The 17,773-nt window shown below is 42.5% G+C and overlaps 1 protein-coding gene across 1 annotated transcript in view; it reads left to right on the forward strand.

Annotated features, from left to right (window-relative positions):
* LOC124125393 (adenylate cyclase type 1-like) overlaps positions 1-17,773 on the forward strand; it is a 119,516-nt gene that overhangs the window by 90,700 nt on the left and 11,043 nt on the right. Inside the window, exons 6-16 of the mRNA XM_048386747.1 lie at positions 2,869-3,027; positions 3,843-3,984; positions 5,607-5,777; positions 8,618-8,667; positions 9,232-9,373; positions 9,870-9,967; positions 12,271-12,355; positions 12,543-12,638; positions 15,187-15,485; positions 16,541-16,664; positions 17,339-17,458. Coding sequence (XP_048242704.1) covers positions 2,869-3,027; positions 3,843-3,984; positions 5,607-5,777; positions 8,618-8,667; positions 9,232-9,373; positions 9,870-9,967; positions 12,271-12,355; positions 12,543-12,638; positions 15,187-15,485; positions 16,541-16,664; positions 17,339-17,458 — 1,486 coding nt within the window. The remainder of the gene's footprint in view (positions 1-2,868; positions 3,028-3,842; positions 3,985-5,606; positions 5,778-8,617; positions 8,668-9,231; positions 9,374-9,869; positions 9,968-12,270; positions 12,356-12,542; positions 12,639-15,186; positions 15,486-16,540; positions 16,665-17,338; positions 17,459-17,773) is intronic.

Below are 17,773 nucleotides of genomic sequence, written 5' to 3' on the forward strand. Positions count from 1 at the left end.
GTGTGTGTTTATCTCGAACTTCCACCAATACTGTGTGTTTATCTCTCACTTCCACCAATAGTGTGTGTTTATCTCTCACTTCCACCAATAGTGTGTGTTTATCTCTCACTCCCACCAATATTGTGTGTTTATCTCGAACTTCCACCAATAGTGTGTGTTTATCTCGAACTTCCACCAATACTGTGTGTTTATCTCTCACTTCCACCAATAGTGTGTGTTTATCTCGAACTTCCACCAATATTGTGTGTTTATCTCTCACTTCCACCTATATTGTGTGTTTATCTCGAACTTCCACCTATATTGTGTGTTTATCTCGCACTTCCACCAATATTGTGTGTTTATCTCTCACTTCCACCTATATTGTGTGTTTATCACGCACTTCCACCTATATTGTGTGTTTATCTCGCACTTCCACCAATATTGTGTGTTTATCTCTCACTTCCACCTATATTGTGTGTTTATCTCGCACTTCCACCAATATTGTGTGTTTATCTCTCACTTCCACCTATATTGTGTGTTTATCACGCACTTCCACCTATATTGTGTGTTTATCTCGCACTTCCACCAATATTGTGTGTTTATCTCTCACTTCCACCTATATTGTGTGTTTATCACGCACTTCCACCTATATTGTGTGTTTATCTCGCACTTCCACCAATATTGTGTGTTTATCTCTCACTTCCACCTATATTGTGTGTTTATCTCGCACTTCCACCAATATTGTGTGTTTATCTCTCACTTCCAGCTATATTGTATGTTTATCTCTCACTTCCACCAATATTGTGTGTTTATCTCTCACTTCCACCTATATTGTGTGTTTATCTCTCACTCCCACCAATATTGTGTGTTTATCTCGCACTTCCACCAATATTGTGTGTTTATCTCGCACTTCCACCTATATTGTGTGTTTATCTCTCACTTCCACCTATATTGTGTGTTTATCTCGCACTTCCACCAATATTGTGTGTTTATCTCTCACTTCCACCTATATTGTGTGTTTATCTCGCACTTCCACCAATATTGTGTGTTTATCTCTCACTTCCACCAATATTGTGTGTTTATCTCGCACTCCCACCAATATTGTGTGTTTATCTCTCACTTCCACCTATATTGTGTGTTTATCTCGCACTTCCACCAATATTGTGTGTTTATCTCGCACTTCCACCTATATTGTGTGTTTATCTCGCACTCCCACCAATATTGTGTGTTTATCTCGCACTTCCACCAATATTGTGTGTTTATCTCTCACTTCCACCTATATTGTGTGTTTATCTCGCACTTCCACCTATATTGTGTGTTTATCTCGCACTTCCACCAATATTGTGTGTTTATCTCTCACTTCCACCTATATTGTGTGTTTATCTCGCACTTCCACCTATATTGTGTGTTTATCTCTCACTCCCACCAATATTGTGTGTTTATCTCGCACTTCCACCAATATTGTGTGTTTATCTCGCACTTCCACCTATATTGTGTGTTTATCTCTCACTTCCACCTATATTGTGTGTTTATCTCGCACTTCCACCAATATTGTGTGTTTATCTCTCACTTCCACCTATATTGTGTGTTTATCTCGCACTTCCACCAATATTGTGTGTTTATCTCTCACTTCCACCAATATTGTGTGTTTATCTCGCACTTCCACCAATATTGTGTGTTTATCTCTCACTTCCACCTATATTGTGTGTTTATCTCGCACTTCCACCAATATTGTGTGTTTATCTCGCACTCCCACCAATATTGTGTGTTTATCTCGCACTTCCACCAATATTGTGTGTTTATCTCTCACTTCCACCTATATTGTGTGTTTATCTCTCACTTCCAGCTATATTGTGTGTTTATCTCGCACTTCCACCAATATTGTGTTTATCTCGCACTTCCACCTATATTGTGTGTTTATCTCGCACTTCCACCAATATTGTGTGTTTATCTCTCACTTCCACCTATATTGTGTGTTTATCTCGCACTCCCACCAATATTGTGTGTTTATCTCGCACTTCCACCTATATTGTGTGTTTATCTCGCACTTCCACCAATATTGTGTGTTTATCTCGCACTTCCACAAATATTGTGTGTTTATCTCGCTCTTCCACCAATATTGTGTGTTTATCTCGCACTTCCACCAATATTGTGTGTTTATCTCGCACTTCCACCAATATTGTGTGTTTATCTCGCACTTCCACCAATATTGTGTGTTTATCTCGCACTCCCACCAATATTGTGTGTTTATCTCGCACTTCCACCAATATTGTGTGTTTATCTCGCACTTCCACCAATATTGTGTGTTTATCTCGCACTTCCACCTATATTGTGTGTTTATCTCGCACTTCCACCAATATTGTGTGTTTATCTCGCACTCCCACCAATATTGTGTGTTTATCTCGCACTTCCACCAATATTGTGTGTTTATCTCGCACTTCCACCAATATTGTGTGTTTATCTCGCACTTCCACCAATATTGTGTGTTTATCTCGGAAGTTTACATAGCTAGGTTGTAGTCAACCATGTCTTACAAACTAAGAATAGCAGTTAACCTCATATATATGTATGTAGAATGATGTTGTTTACGACACTGCGTCACAGTGTCACTATTTGCCATTGAACACAGCAACAACATGTTCGTTTAATAAATTTTGTTTTCATCGTGGCACATTTATTAATCTGTCATCTGCTATCTACCGTTTGATCGGAATACATGTGATGGTATATGTTGTTCAAAACAGTGTTTTCTTTATATTTGCGAAAACACAAGGAGAATGACATGCAGACGCACGTGATAGATATTTCCGACACGGCACAAAGCTGTATTCAATCCTCATCAGATATGAAAAGCCTTGAAATGATGTGTTTTGATTTGGTTCAATTCAGGACGGTGTGCGAATCTACAGATGTCAATTTAAATATGCGCGTTGGGCTCCATACAGGGAGAGTGTTGTGTGGAGTTCTGGGCCTCAAGAAATGGCAGTATGACGTATGGAGCAATGACGTCACTCTGGCCAATAGGATGGAGGCTGGGGGTCTTCCAGGGTAGGTGGACATATCACACATGACCTTAAACCAGGATGGTTTTGTTAATGTGGCAATATTCAAGCGCATGACATAGCAAATTAACAACTGTTGTGGACAGTATTTAATGTCATTGGTATTGTAGTGTTAGGAAGCATCCATTTGCTTTGTATGCGGGGGATGGTGTGTGTGTGTGTGTGGGGGGGGGGGGGGGGGGGGGGGATGTATGCGAGGGATGGGGTGTGTATAATATGTATGTGTGTCTGTGGGGTGGGGTGTATGAGGGGCATGGGGGTGTATAATATATGTGTGTGTGTGTGTGTGTGTGTAAGGGGGTGGTAATGGAAATATTTACAAGAACAATCTATTTTTTTAGCTGTATCAAAAAGAACTTTTAACTTAATGATTTCCATCAAACATTCTATTCATTTCACTATTAACAGAAACATTTTGATGTTTTGGTATTTCCCACAACACAAACTATTCACATAGGGCATATTTTGAACACAATATCCTCCCCCGTCCCCTTTAGAAATCAAATGGATGCTCCTTTATCACGGTCACTTTGAAATTTGAGCGTTTGCCGTGCAGATTTGCCCTCCTCGGGCGTGAATGGACCGTGTGTGTGGATCGAATCCTAAATATGATCACCCCGGATATGATCATTGGTCTGTCAGAACCGAATCAGTTGCTTTCACCCGTTGGCAAATGTCCTTGACCTGCACCACCCATAACTTTCCTCTCACCTCAAGCTGGCACACTCTGACACAACTGCAATATTGTCCAAAGCGACGTTAAGCCAAACTCACTCACTGACATATTTACCTGTTTTGTAGACGTGTCCACATCACCCAGGCAACGCTTGACAACCTCCATGGACAGTATGAAGTCGAACCCGGCCATGGTGGGGACCGGAATTCCTACCTGAAGGAGGAGGCAATCGAGACCTACCTCATCAAGGCCAAGCTCCCAAGGAGGGTAGGCTGCAATGCTACACATTAATCCACAATTCCTTTTCATGGTTCCGTCAAACCATTTTGTGAATATTCGTGGCCAATATTATGTATATTTCAAGAAAGAAAAAACGAAACGAAAACTTTAAAAAAAAATGAAAACATGAAATAAATCAAAACTAATCTCACACTCTTGAAGTTCACTGTGGCGCAGTCGTACCCTTGCAATGGAAGCGTTTCCTTTTCCCACGCTTGATTCGCGTGGCTGATTGTTAACTGCCGTCAGAAAAACAACGTCTAAAATTGACACAAAATATTATTTTATTATGTCTGTCCTCTAACAATGTTCAGTTGAGGTAAGTTCTTTGTAGTCATATATCCCAGTAACACGATTTTCGAGCGACGGGATATGATTCATCGTGTAAAGGAGGTCATCTATACTAGACCTGTGCAGGCTTAGGTATGTGTACGAATTCTCAGAGTTTAGATTTATCCATAGGTATAAAAATATGGGAGCAATAAAAAGAAAACCTTTATCTTGCGTTCATCTAAGAATAAGAATACTTGTTTATATTTCCTTCTTCGCAACAGACGCCGAATATCCCATTTCTGCTGATCATTGTAAGCAACGGTGATATGCGCACGAGATAGTTACCGTTTCGGTTATACACGATTCAGCTGCTGAGCTAATATTCTGCGCATCCCGGAAACTGTGGCTGTGTAGGGCCAGCTATTTAGGGCCTAGATGATAACTCGCTGTTGGAACTGAAATATAAAGAATAGTATCAAAACAAGACAATTCTCTCTGAGAACCATCTTTTGATATTCGTTGTGTAGCAAGTATGTTTTATCGTGGGGGTAAGTCAGTGAGTGGACGTGATACCGAGTCCATTAGAAGCTACACTAAACACTGGATGGGAGATACAGGTTGATTGCCAGCCATTAATTACCCAGCATTCCGTGCGCGCGGCTATCAAATTGGGTAACTTGCCATGTTTACACAGACTACACCTGACGGCTTTTATCAATTTCAACGGACCATATGTTTGTTTTACATCTTCAGCTATCTGTTTCTTGTTTTCATGACCTGCTTGTATTAATGCTATTAATGTTAGCTACAATGTCGTGTATTTTGTAACTAGATTGATAGATGCAGCAACATGTTTTGTGTTCTTGTGAATATATCCATCTTGAATGACCTCTGCTAAAATGACTAAAGTGACCCCTGTCTGTATTCAAACCATCCCTCATTATGTCCTGAACCAGATACTTTCTGTTCTAGGGTTGATAATAATCTTTGCACAAAAAGTATAATTGTTTTGTCAGTTCCAAATAGACAGTGGCATTAACATTTTGTTGTTCGTAACGGAAAACGGACATTCGGAACGTTAATACAGAATGTAGTTTGTCTTGATGAATAATGTCATTTGCTAGTTCGCTTTTACACTATACTTTTGATGATGGACTTGTGACGATCAATGTAGGGAACACAAAAACATCTTCCTCCCTGCCATATGGCATTACCATGTTCACAGATGTTTAAGCTATGAACACACAATCCCCCAATAAGTCAGTCCACTTTCAAAATTCTGTATACAAAACACAAAGCAAGAAACGCAAACACTAAGACATCTTAATTTAATACAGCCCGGCGTGTTTCATCAGAAGGACTGGACTGGTTTACGGCCGAAGAAGTTGTCATTCCGGAACGTCACCAACTGCGTCATGCGATTGATGCAGTCCGTCAAGTTCAATGCTGAAATCCCATTCCAGAATGTTCTTACCCCAACACAAGACGAGAAACCAGTTCATAAGTTCGTAAGTACTCTGGCTTGAGATGTTAATGTACGTGTCTCTCAGTTTGACTAGGGTTTCAGAACGTGAGGTAATGACTTTGTAGATTGCACTGAGTGCCCCGTACACTGTTGTGTATATTCCCGGTGTCCACCCTGAGGTTGGTAATGACTTTGTAGATTACACTGACTGCTCCGTACACTGTGTTGTGTATATTCCCGGTGTCCACTCTGAGGTTGGTAATGACTTTGTAGATTGCACTGACTGCTCCGTACACTGTGTTGTGTATATTCCCGGTGTCCACTCTGAGGTTGGTAATGACTTTGTAGATTGCACTGACTGCTCCGTACACTGTGTTGTGTATATTCCCGGTGTCCACTCTGAGGTTGGTAATGACTTTGTAGATTGCACTGACTGCTCCGTACACTGTGTTGTGTATATTCCCGGTGTCCACCCTGAGGTTGGTAATGACTTTGTAGATTGCACTGACTGCTCCGTACACTGTGTTGTGTATATTCCCGGTGTCCACCCTGAGGTAGGTGGTGACTTTGTAGATTGCACTGACTGCTCCGTACACTATGTTGTGTATATTCCCGGTGTCCACTCTGAGGTTGGTAATGACTTTGTAGATTGCACTGACTGCTCCGTACACTGTGTTGTGTATATTCCCGGTGTCCACTCTGAGGTTGGTAATGACTTTGTAGATTGCACTGACTGCTCCGTACACTGTGTTGTGTATATTCCCGGTGTCCACTCTGAGGTTGGTAATGACTTTGTAGATTGCACTGACTGATCCGTACACTGTGTTGTGTATATTCCCGGTGTCCACCCTGAGGTTGGTAATGACTTTGTAGATTGCACTGACTGCTCCGTACACTGTGTTGTGTATATTCCCGGTGTCCACTCTGAGGTTGGTAATGACTTTGTAGATTGCACTGACTGCTCCGTAGACTGTGTTGTGTATATTCGCGGTGTCCACTCTGAGGTTGGTAATGACTTTGTAGATTGCACTGACTGCTCCGTACACTGTGTTGTGTATATTCCCGGTGTCCACTCTGAGGTTGGTAATGACTTTGTAGATTGCACAGACTGCTCCGTACACTGTGTTGTGTATATTCCCGGTGTCCACTCTGAGGTTGGTAATGACTTTGTAGATTGCACTGACTGCTCCGTACACTGTGTTGTGTATATTCCCGGTGTCCACTCTGAGGTTGGTAATGACTTTGTAGATTGCACTGACTGCTCCGTACACTGTGTTGTGTATATTCCCGGTGTCCACCCTGAGGTTGGTGGTGACTTTGTAGATTGCACTGACTGCTCCATAGACTGTGTTGTGTATATTCCCGGTGTCCACTCTGAGGTTGGTAATGACTTTGTAGATTGCACTGACTGCTCCGTACACTGTGTTGTGTATATTCCCGGTGTCCACTCTGAGGTTGGTAATGACTTTGTAGATTGCACAGACTGCTCCGTACACTGTGTTGTGTATATTCCCGGTGTCCACTCTGAGGTTGGTAATGACTTTGTAGATTGCACTGACTGCTCCGTACACTGTGTTGTGTATATTCCCGGTGTCCACTCTGAGGTTGGTAATGACTTTGTAGATTGCACTGACTGCTCCGTACACTGTGTTGTGTATATTCCCGGTGTCCACCCTGAGGTTGGTGGTGACTTTGTAGATTGCACTGACTGCTCCATAGACTGTGTTGTGTATATTCCCGGTGTCCACTCTGAGGTTGGTAATGACTTTGTAGATTGCACTGACTGCTCCGTACACTGTGTTGTGTATATTCCCGGTGTCCACTCTGAGGTTGGTAATGACTTTGTAGATTGCACAGACTGCTCCGTACACTGTGTTGTGTATATTCCCGGTGTCCACTCTGAGGTTGGTAATGACTTTGTAGATTGCACTGACTGCTCCGTACACTGTGTTGTGTATATTCCCGGTGTCCACTCTGAGGTTGGTAATGACTTTGTAGATTGCACTGACTGCTCCGTACACTGTGTTGTGTATATTCCCGGTGTCCACGCTGAGGTTGGTAATGACTTTGTAGATTGCACTGACTGCTCCGTAGACTGTGTTGTGTATATTCCCGGTGTCCACCCTGAGGTTGGTTGTGACTTTGTATATTGCACTGACTGCTCCGTACACTATGTTGTGTATATTCCCGGTGTCCACTCTGAGGTTGGTAATGACTTTGTAGATTGCACTGACTGCTCCGTACACTGTGTTGTGTATATTCCCGGTGTCCACCCTGAGGTTGGTAATGACTTTGTAGATTGCACTGACTGCTCCGTGCACTGTGTTGTGTATATTCCCGGTGTCCACCCTGAAGTTGGTAATGACTTTGTAGATTGCACTGACTGCTTCGTACACTGTGGAAGTGTTTCCAGTATCATCCCTTCTTGTAGATTATTATTCTTAATCACCAATATTATTCAGGGACAAATTGAATGGTTTGGAAGAAGTGACTGGTGATGAATGTTAATGTTGCTGCCAGATACTAAAGCCATAAAGAACTAGGTCTACCCCCATCTTATCTTGAAAACCGGTGTTCCAGCAGTCAATTACCTCTTTGCATGCCAAGTATCCCCATGAACCCATAAATATTACAGGGACCATGAAACAAGTACACCGGATCACCACGCATATAAGAGAACAGACATGTAGACACACATTACATGCTACATCGGATTTGTGGAATGCTTGGTGAAAACGGTCGCCTTGATGCAAGTCTCTGAAAGATCAAATAGAAGACATTATCGTTCTGAATATGTTTCAAGAAAATAATGTCTTGTTTTGTTTCCGTTACATGATAACTAGTTGGACATCACGTGTTATTAACATTACATTTGAATTTCAGAGTGTATTTGCCTCGATGACAGACAAACTACGTAAACCCTTCAAGGAACGGTATGTGGACAATTTGTTTCTAACATGCTCATAATCCAGGTTCAACCTCGTAGTGTCTCCCTAGTGGCTTCCGGGCCTCAAGTACACCATGCACCATACATGTCGTAATGGCCTCCTGGAATTACAGCATGTGACCTGTCTGGTGGTATATCGTCGTGGGCCAACGGTGTGTTTTTTCCCGCGTTGTCAACAGCTGATTTGCGTGACTAAGACTACTTACAGGTCACCGCGATATAGCTGCAATATTGCGGACTGCGGACACACTCACTTAGTTCCATTGCGGCTGGCAGCTGGATGGCTTTCGCCAATGGTTGTTCTTATCGGTTGCCTCCCTTTACTGTGACAGTATCTGGGATTCTAATTTAGATGCGTCCCGTTCATGATCTTTGGTTTGTCAGCATATTTCTCATGTTTATAATTACACAGCGTAAAGGAAGGGAAAACACAGTCGTTCAATGGCACTCACTTCCTTTATGGCTGTCCATCAATACCTACAAAAGAACCAGTTGTCTGCGATGCATGGCATCATGAGATTTATTAGAATGTGAATTGGTGCTGTTGTAGGCACTCCCACCTGCCTGAACCTCGGGACCGTGTCAACAAGTACCTGGCCCAGGCCATCACAGCCAGAAGTGTGGAGAGGGAGAAGACCAACCACGTGAATGTCATTACCCTCAGATTCCGCTGCTCGGAGACGGAACGCAGAGTAAGGAAAATGCACACGTCGTAGATGACAATATGTTTTGTTATAACTCTCTGTCATCAACTAGATCGCAGCATAGCATACTGTAAGTGTGCTGTTGAAAATGTCAATGCAGGATCAACTGTTGCCAACAGTCTGTAAAATATGTTTTCCTATAACTTTGGTACATCTGTTTTACACAATACACCGTGTACTTTGCAAAGACATTTGATTCAAAAGCCACTTCTAACCTTCATGACAAGCACACCATTCTTACACGAGGGATGAAACTATCTCTGTATACAACTATGTCTCCGAACATACTTGGTGAACATCTGTGCCTAAAAAATTTTCACAAACAAACCGATTTACTAGATGTCTGTGATATTTAATGTTATTTGGAAACATGAGAATCTCCAAGTTGTCTTCTACTCGAATGTACTGTCACGGCCATGTCGCACTGTGCTCTATATCCTGCCTACATGGCACAGCAGTGTATGTGTTTCCTGGTTGTTGACAGTATCAGACAGTTGAGGACTTTGCGTTTGGCGGCAGCCTCATCTGTTCCCTGCTGCTGCTGCTATCTGCTGCGGGACTCCAGGCGGTGATACTACCCAGGTAAGGTCAGGTCTTGGCTTTCCAGATGAGGTCAAGTGTATGTTGCTGTGTGTGGTCAGAAGTGTGGCTGTCCAGGTGAGGTCAGGTGTATGTTGGTAAGTTTGATCAGATGCTTGCTGTCCAGGTGAGGTCAGGTGTATGTTGGTAAATGTGGTGAGATGCTGGCTGGCCAGGTGAGGTCAGGTGTATGTTGGTAAATGTGGTGAGATGTTGGCTGGCCAGGTGAGGTCAGGTGTATGTTGGTAAGTATGATCAGATGCTGGCTGGCCAGGTGAGGTCAGGTGTATGTTGGTAAGTATGATCAGATGCTGGCTGGCCAGGTGAGGTCAGGTGTATGTTGGTAGGTATGATCAGATGCTGGCTGGCCAGGTGAGTTCAGGTGTATGTTGGTAAGTATGATCAGATGCTGGCTGGCCAGGTGAGGTCAGGTGTATGTTGGTAAATGTGGTCAGATGCTGGCTGGCCAGGTGAGGTCAGGTGTATGTTGGTAAGTATGATCAGATGCTGAATGGCCAGGTGAGTTCAGGTGTATGTTGGTAAGTATGATCAGATGCTGGCTGGCCAGATGAGGTCAGGTATATGTTGGTAAATGTGGTCAGATGCTGGCTTGCCAGGTGAGGTCAGGTGTATGTTGGTAAGTATGATCAGATGCTGGCTGGCCAGGTGAGGTCAGGTGTATGTTGGTAAGTATGATCAGATGCTGGCTGGCCAGGTGTGGTCAGGTGTATGTTGGTAAGTATGATCAGATGCTGGCTGGCCAGGTGAGGTCAGGTATATGTTGGTAAATGTGGTGAGATGCTGGCTGGCCAGGTGAGGTCAGGTGTATGTTGGTAAGTATGATCAGATGCTGGCTGGCCAGGTGAGTTCAGGTGTATGTTGGTAAGTATGATCAGATGCTGGCTGGCCAGGTGAGGTCAGGTGTATATTGGTAAGTATGATCAGATGCTGGCTGGCCAGGTGAGGTCAGGTGTATGTTGGTAAATGTGGTCAGATGCTGGCTGGCCAGGTGAGGTCAGGTGTATGTTGGTAAGTATGATCAGATGCTGAATGGCCAGGTGAGTTCAGGTGTATGTTGGTAAGTATGATCAGATGCTGGCTGGCCAGGTGAGGTCAGGTGTATGTTGGTAAATGTGGTCAGATGCTGGCTGGCCAGGTGAGGTCAGGTGTATGTTGGTAAATGTGGTCAGATGCTGGCTGGCCAGGTGAGGTCAGGTGTATGTTGGTAAATGTGGTCAGATGCCGGCTGGCCAGGTGAGGTCAGGTATATGTTGGTAAATGTGGTCAGATGCTGGCTTGGCAGGTGAGGTCAGGTATATGTTGGTAAATGTGGTCAGATGCTGGCTGGCCAGGTTAGGTCAGGTGTATGTTGGTAAATGTGGTCAGATGCCGGCTGGCCAGGTGAGGTCAGGTATATGTTGGTAAATGTGGTCAGATGCTGGCTGGCCAGGTGAGGTCAGGTATATGTTGGTAAATGTGGTCAGATGCTGGCTGGCCAGGTGAGGTCAGGTGTATGTCGGTAAATGTGGTCAGATGCTGGCTGGCCAGGTGAGTTCAGGTGTATGTTGGTAAATGTGGTCAGATGCCGGCTGGCCAGGTTAGGTCAGGTATATGTTGGTAAATGTGGTCAGATGCTGGCTGGCCAGGTGAGGTCAGGTATATGTTGGTAAATGTGGTCAGATGCTGGCTTGCCAGGTGAGGTCAGGTGTATGTTGGTAAATATGATCAGATGCTGAATGGCCAGGTGAGTTCAGGTGTATGTTGGTAAGTATGATCAGATGCTGGCTTGCCAGGTGTAGTCAGGTGTATGTTGGTAAGTATGATCAGGTGCTGGCTGGCCAGGTGAGGTCAGGTGTATGTTGGTAAGTATGATCAGATGCTGGCTGGCCAGGTGAGGTCAGGTGTATGTTGGTAAATGTGGTCAGATGCTGGCTGGCCAGGTGAGGTCAGGTGTGTGTTGGTAAATGTGGTCAGATGCTGGCTGGCCAGGTGAGTTCAGGTGTATGTTGGTAAATGTGGTCAGATGCTGGCTGGCCAGGTGAGGTGTGGTATATATTTGCAGGTGATGATTAGGTGACAGCTGTGTCTATTCCCCAGAGTCGTATCAGGCAGAATTAGTACATCATGAGTGTCGCAAAATTGCAATGTCGAACCGGTGTTTACAATGGCTGACGACCTGATGGTTGAAAAGAAAGTGAAAGTTAATATATCATCACCGTGACGCCCTTATATCACATCTAGGTAATACCTTTATTTGATGATAATGGCTAAGAAACACGCTCACGCACTCATTATATTTGTTACAGAACACTTTTGCTCCTGATGCTGTTTCTTGCGTCCTTCACGTGGATCGCCATCGTCCTAATGCTCATTCTCAGTGTCAAGATCAAGGTCAGTTACACGCGCATTCTTCCTTGCTGCGTTACATTGGCTCGATGCCACTCAACCTGATCATGTTGACGTTTTGTAACCAATAACCTGCGCAATCTTCTCGTTTAAGAGAGTGAGTGTTTACAACTGTCCTAATATAACAAGACAGTAGAGAAATTCATTTCGCATAACTGCTCATTTATTCCAGTGCACGCCTTTTGATATTCGGAAGTCCGCCGCCTTGAGACTGTTTATTATGATAACTACCATCGTCCTCATCTACGCTACTGCTCAAGTTAACGTGGTGAGTTTAGTCTACAGTCGGCTAATGTTACATCATACAGCTATGTTTGGCTGGTCAAAGACGGTTTGCTTTAGAGAGACCCCGATCCCATTCTTCATAACAAAACTCATCATCGTGTCATGTTGTACTTGTATTCAGAATAGCAGGGAAGTTCTTTTAATGCGCTTTCATTCCAACCTTCAGGCCTTTAATTTAGACTAACTGAATTCAATATGCACTGGACAAGAAATGTTGAAATTGAACGCTTCAAAAGTATGTGATCGATAATTGAAGATAGCGTCTTCAAATACTGCTAGATTGGGTTCACGTTAAATATAGTGTCATATGACGATTTCTCTTAATTGAAATGTGGGCACTCCATTTACTTTAGACCTCCAAGTAGTTCCCATTGGGGGCGGCAGGTAATAGTTACACTTTGAATATCAACCATATCATTACCGCTATAATTTCTTCAAGAGGCTAATTTCCATTCGTGATCTGCTTTGGTTCCATTAATGTTCTCTAAAATGAGAATTAAGCAGATTTGCTCTTTTCGTCCTAAGTATCACTTCTCTAAATTTTACATTTGACAGAAAAAAGCATTTCTAGTTTAAATCAATGATTTTCATCTGCGAGAGAAATAGTCTTTAATCAATCAGACTTTGGAGCCAATCAATTTGGGATTTTTCGGAAATTAGGATGGATTATGCACCTTTAAAAAAATCAGAAAATAACATTATAATCTTCGAGATAGTTAAACGGTAATCATTCATTATCACGCGAGATGAAGACCCATTCTCCTCTCAGACCCAACATGGGTGATCATTGGAATAAAATATTTTATTGCAGACTTCGTTTTAATGACGGAGGTAATGCTGTAATTACAGACCGATCACGTGGCGAGGCAAACCATGGCTGTCAATCACAATGGCCCCTACTAGACTGGTATGGGTGTCGGTTATTGTGGCGACACTGCCCGCTGTTGGGACAATGATAGGGGCCAAAACACTTCAAGTTACAGTGTCCATTTCTTTTGTGAGATATTCAATTTCAACTTGATAATTGCAAAGTATCAACAACATATTAGAATCACCTGTTTAGAATAAACAAAGAACGCAGATTCGATGAATTTCTGAAAGGCGCCTGTAAACAATAGGATCAACAGTTCCAAACCAAAGCGCATTTTATATTTAGCAAAATATTTGTAGTTACCCTCCGATATTTAAAGAGTTTAGTTTTTAGCTTATTTGACAGCCATACTGAAAGTATCATAGTTGCCCTTCCCTCGGGCTATGTATTTATCTTTATGAAGTTTATATATACAGCAAGTACTTCTTCATTATACAACATTGGACTTTCTCACCAACCTAGAATCTTTAACCTTCATATAAACCATGTTTCTAATTTCACTATATTTTCGACGAGTGCTCCGAAACCTGAAATGAAGTGGGAAATACCAGCAATGGTGTTAAGGTAGACACAATTATATGGATAACAACTTCTTTGATACTGTAACAAGCGACGTTTCGGTATAGATCCTATATTCCGTTGTCAAGCAAGACTGAATGAGGGACATAGTACAGAATATATATGGTAGGTGGAGGATTAACAGTAACAACAATTGCATACATGAGTGGGATAACATAGGTAGGTGTTGTGTCTACCTTGTCATCCGTCAACTTCTAAGTAATGCCTATCAAACCATTTAGCAATGGTGTTTCTAAAATTTGTCACGGCAGCCATATTGAAATTTCATTTTCGTCATTTTTTCAGTTTTCAGCATGTTTCATTGGGGCTATTCTCAATAACACCATACTAGTGCTAGTGGGTTTCACCCAGTGTTAACGTATGAGGCTTCACCATGGCCTTTCCAGCATCAGGCTGACAGCCTGTGATGTCAAAAGAGATACTGTTCAAAGCGCATGAATGTAGCATTTCACATCACCTTTTCTCATTAAAAAGTTGCGATTAGTTTGAGCAATGTTTCAGCAATATCAAGGTAGAGGTACCAAAGAATTGGATTTACATATTATTCAATGTAAGGATTCGAACCCGGGTCTTTGGTTTTAAGGTAAACGGTAGCTCATCGCTTGCATCTACTGAAATCTCTAAATGCGTACACACTGAAACACCTTCAACGTTTCAGCATTTCCCGAAAGAATCCCCAATATACATCTTTCATTACCCCTATAACCCAAACATTTCTTGAGTAAGTTCGGTCTGATGCTGCCTTGATCGGTATTAACGATATATCATGGCTTTTCAACCTAACGTCCAGAATATAGCGGGTATGAGGCTGATAGACCAAGGCCCATAATCTGGCGAATGTAGTGCTCGATCTCACGTCCAGTTTCTCCCTGTATCTAATAAACACAACTCTGCAACAGTGCAACTTAGCCACGTCACGGTTGTATCATCGCGCCCAAGACCAGGGTTCGAAATCCAGCAGAATAAAATGTGACGCCAGACCACGGCGTTTGGCTGGACTGTTACCTCTACACTCATTCAATTACTTTGAATTGTGTGATGTGCTTCGGGAATTTTCACAGCTCATATGGTTTTTTTACAGTTCTGTTGCAAGGGTGGGAATATATTTGCCTTTCTTACCAACATCACGATGACGTCATCAAACGACAACCACCTGAAGTGCGATATGCCCCAGTACATTTACCTGAGCTCCATTGTGTCCTTCATCTGTGTGTCCGTGTTCCTCAAGCTGTCCTCCTGCATCCGCCTCGCTCTCATGCTCATAATGGCGGCTTTCTACTTGGTGTTGATGGAGTTTACACATAAGATTGTCTTTGACAATTTTGATGGCAAGGGCACGAATTCGGGAAACTCATTAGGCGCAACGGAGACGATAAGAAGGTAACCTATTGTCATCAAAGCCACACTGCAGTCACGCCACAAGCTGACTGTGGTAATTGTCGCACAGTACAAACTATATATTTTTCGTTGGGAGATTTAAGAAAAAAAGTTATTCTTCTAGAAAAATCCTTAGAAAACCAACTTGCCTCAGGTTTTAGATCCATTATAAATTGTTCCGGGGTGTCCTGAATATATTTTGGCTCCTTATCACAAAAGGGAATCATATGTCAGGAATCAGTGACAGCAATGATAATCTGTCTCTAAAAATGTCCATCTGAATATTATAGGTCGTGCCCTAGTGCGTACATGTAGTTGTTGCCTGAGGATTGCCACCAAGTCGTTCACGCACAGAGCACGAATTGGATCGACGAAAACACATGTGTTATCCACTTATCGTAGACGCGAATATCGTAACACTAACATACAAAACAGTTTAACGTAACGACATAAGTGCAATTGTTCAACCGCGATAGTGTGATGGGTTCTCCGAAAAGTAAATATGGCGGGTTTCATTCGACACGATATCAATGCCTTCCTTTATAGGGGGTTTGTATTCAGTATTCTGTCATTCCAATGAATCGATCGTTCGAGTAGAGATGTAAAAGAATCATGTTTTATAATGTCATCGCTGTATTGCCATTAGGCCAAGGACAAATACGAATTATCAATAGTTGAATACAATCTGTACACCTATAATTTCAAGTCGATTTTGAAGTTTCGACATTCCAAGAACTGTGTGTAAGCTTGGCGTCAGAAAACGTTTATTACGTAATTGGGGTAATTACGTTTTGAAATAAGGCTACAATAAGGTTTAAAAGGAGTGACTTGTTTTTACGAGATCTGCACCAAGTGAACATAACTGCATTGAAACAACATGTTCAACTTGTGTACATACAAACATCGCTCTTATTTCCCATAGTGTTATGTTGATTCTTTTCTCATACTAGAAGAACATAATTTACTGTGTGGGGAAATATATTTGTCTTTTAATTCCAAATGGACACATGAGGGTGGCGAAAGCTTCAAAAACTGACAACGACCTCTGTCTGTTTCAGCGAACCCCTAATTCCCACCCACGTGTCCGGCATCGTGTGTCTCATCATCTTCATCATCACCTTGTTTGTCCAGGGTCGACAACAGGAGTGGACAAACAGACTAGACTTCCTGTGGAAGGCTCAGGTGCGTCAGTAGAACTTCCACCTTCGATCTTTCCAACTTTTGGTAGTTGCGTGACCCTTTATCCGCCGAGTTTGACTTCCCAAACAGACTCGGTGTACACATTGTTGATGCCCTTCCCTGCATACTCACTCACTCAATGGCTGAGAAATGTATGTTTCGTCAGTCGAAGATAACGCTTCCTCGTCAAGGTGCTTCGACTGTACTCAATATGATCAAAGGGAGATAACTTCAAGTACATGTTTGTCATCGCGACATATTTCTTTCTTTTTAACGATTGCATCCTACCCTTAACATGTTCTTGATCTTCTTTTGCGGTAGTACGGGCTACAGCGATGAAAGTACATACATACAGCGTGCAAGATGTAGACCACGATACAGACCACTTATACTCTACAGTGTCTGCCATGATAAATGAAATATATGGATGTTGGAATTTAGTTTAGAACTTTCAATTGAGATAGATCTTCCATAATATATGATAAAGGTACATCTTAACAGGAACTTATATTTATTTTCATTGGCAACAGAACGACAAACTTATCATTTCCTGTGCTAACGAGTGTTTTCATTCATTATTACTGGATCTGGTTTTGATCGACGAAGATGTTTTCCCGCGAGTGCAGCATGTTAGAGCGGGTTCCAATGCATGTAATCATGTAGTCTGGCGTCTGCAGGCGACGGAGGAGAAGATCGAGATGACAGACCTGCAGACCAACAACCGCCAGATCCTGTGTAACCTCCTCCCCACCCACGTCGCCGCACACTTCATCGACAACGGCAGTAGGAGTCACATGGTCGGTTCATTACATACAAATATATATTTCATTTAAAATAGGGAAGCAAATTTATACATTTTCCAAAAATTAAGTCGACAGTTTAACTCAAACATAAGGAAGGAAAACTCATTAGATAATGGTTGTTGGTCTTTGGATATGGAAAACTGTTTGATTAGACAAGGACCATCATTGATTATCATACCTCCATGTCAGAATGATGAGATCTGATTGGTCCACATGATCTTGATAAAATACTTCATCGTACCTCCATGTTGCAAGGACGAGATCTGATTGGTCCACGCCATCTTGATAAAATACTAGGTATCCCGCCTG

This window comes from Haliotis rufescens, unplaced genomic scaffold (genome assembly GCF_023055435.1).
Source record: "Haliotis rufescens isolate VD_foot unplaced genomic scaffold, xgHalRufe1.0.p SCAF_10, whole genome shotgun sequence".
In the NCBI taxonomy this organism is placed as follows: Eukaryota; Metazoa; Mollusca; class Gastropoda; order Lepetellida; family Haliotidae; genus Haliotis; species Haliotis rufescens.